General features: G+C 42.1%; 1 protein-coding gene across 1 annotated transcript in view; it reads right to left on the bottom strand.

The window, feature by feature from the left end:
• RNF34 (ring finger protein 34, E3 ubiquitin protein ligase) overlaps positions 1 to 606 on the bottom strand; it is a 21,464-nt gene that overhangs the window by 5,410 nt on the left and 15,448 nt on the right. The window contains exons 4-5 of the mRNA XM_008587389.1: positions 562 to 606; positions 119 to 320 (exon numbers count right to left, since the gene is read on the bottom strand). Coding sequence (XP_008585611.1) covers positions 119 to 320; positions 562 to 606 — 247 coding nt within the window. The remainder of the gene's footprint in view (positions 1 to 118; positions 321 to 561) is intronic.

Here is a 606-nt window from a genome sequence, read left to right as displayed (position 1 = left end):
AAATGTACTGTTTTCTCAAAAATAAATTTGATGTAATCGTGACAGAAACAACCCAGTTTTTAAAAGCCTAAGAAAGAGTGGTGTAGAGAAAAAAAGGAAAAAAAAAAAATCAACCTACATGACTTTTGGTTTTCTTCATTCTCTTTGTATAATCGGTTTACTTTTTCTATCAGCTCCCATTTTTCACAACAACCGGAATAATTGACAAAATTCCGAGCCAGTATTTCCTTCAGCTGGCGCACGCTCATCCCTTCCACCTCTTCAAGGCTTGACAGGTCGGACAGCGAAGCTCTCACTCTCTTCTTAGCGAGCCCAGGGGTCTAAAATCACAGCATCCATTACCTCTGTTCCCACAAGTCCAGACCCCCCTCACCCTTTAGTCATCACTTGCCCTAAATATTCTTCCCAGACTTCTTAGCAGTCCTGAAGTGTCTTAATATATTGTCCTACACTCAGACCAGAAGAAACATCCCATGCTAATCCAGAGAAAGTCCACATAGGCATCTTCCCTTCCTGCCAGACTGACATGTCAGGAAAACCAAATTTTATAGGAGGTCTCACCTGCTCCTCCAAGTTTTCTTCTTCATCATCATCGTCGTCGTCGTC

This window comes from Galeopterus variegatus, unplaced genomic scaffold (genome assembly GCF_000696425.1).
Source record: "Galeopterus variegatus unplaced genomic scaffold, G_variegatus-3.0.2 Scaffold4362, whole genome shotgun sequence".
In the NCBI taxonomy this organism is placed as follows: Eukaryota; Metazoa; Chordata; class Mammalia; order Dermoptera; family Cynocephalidae; genus Galeopterus; species Galeopterus variegatus.
The sequence above is the reverse complement of the archived record's forward strand: the minus strand, read 5'-3'. Positions and strand labels throughout refer to the sequence as shown.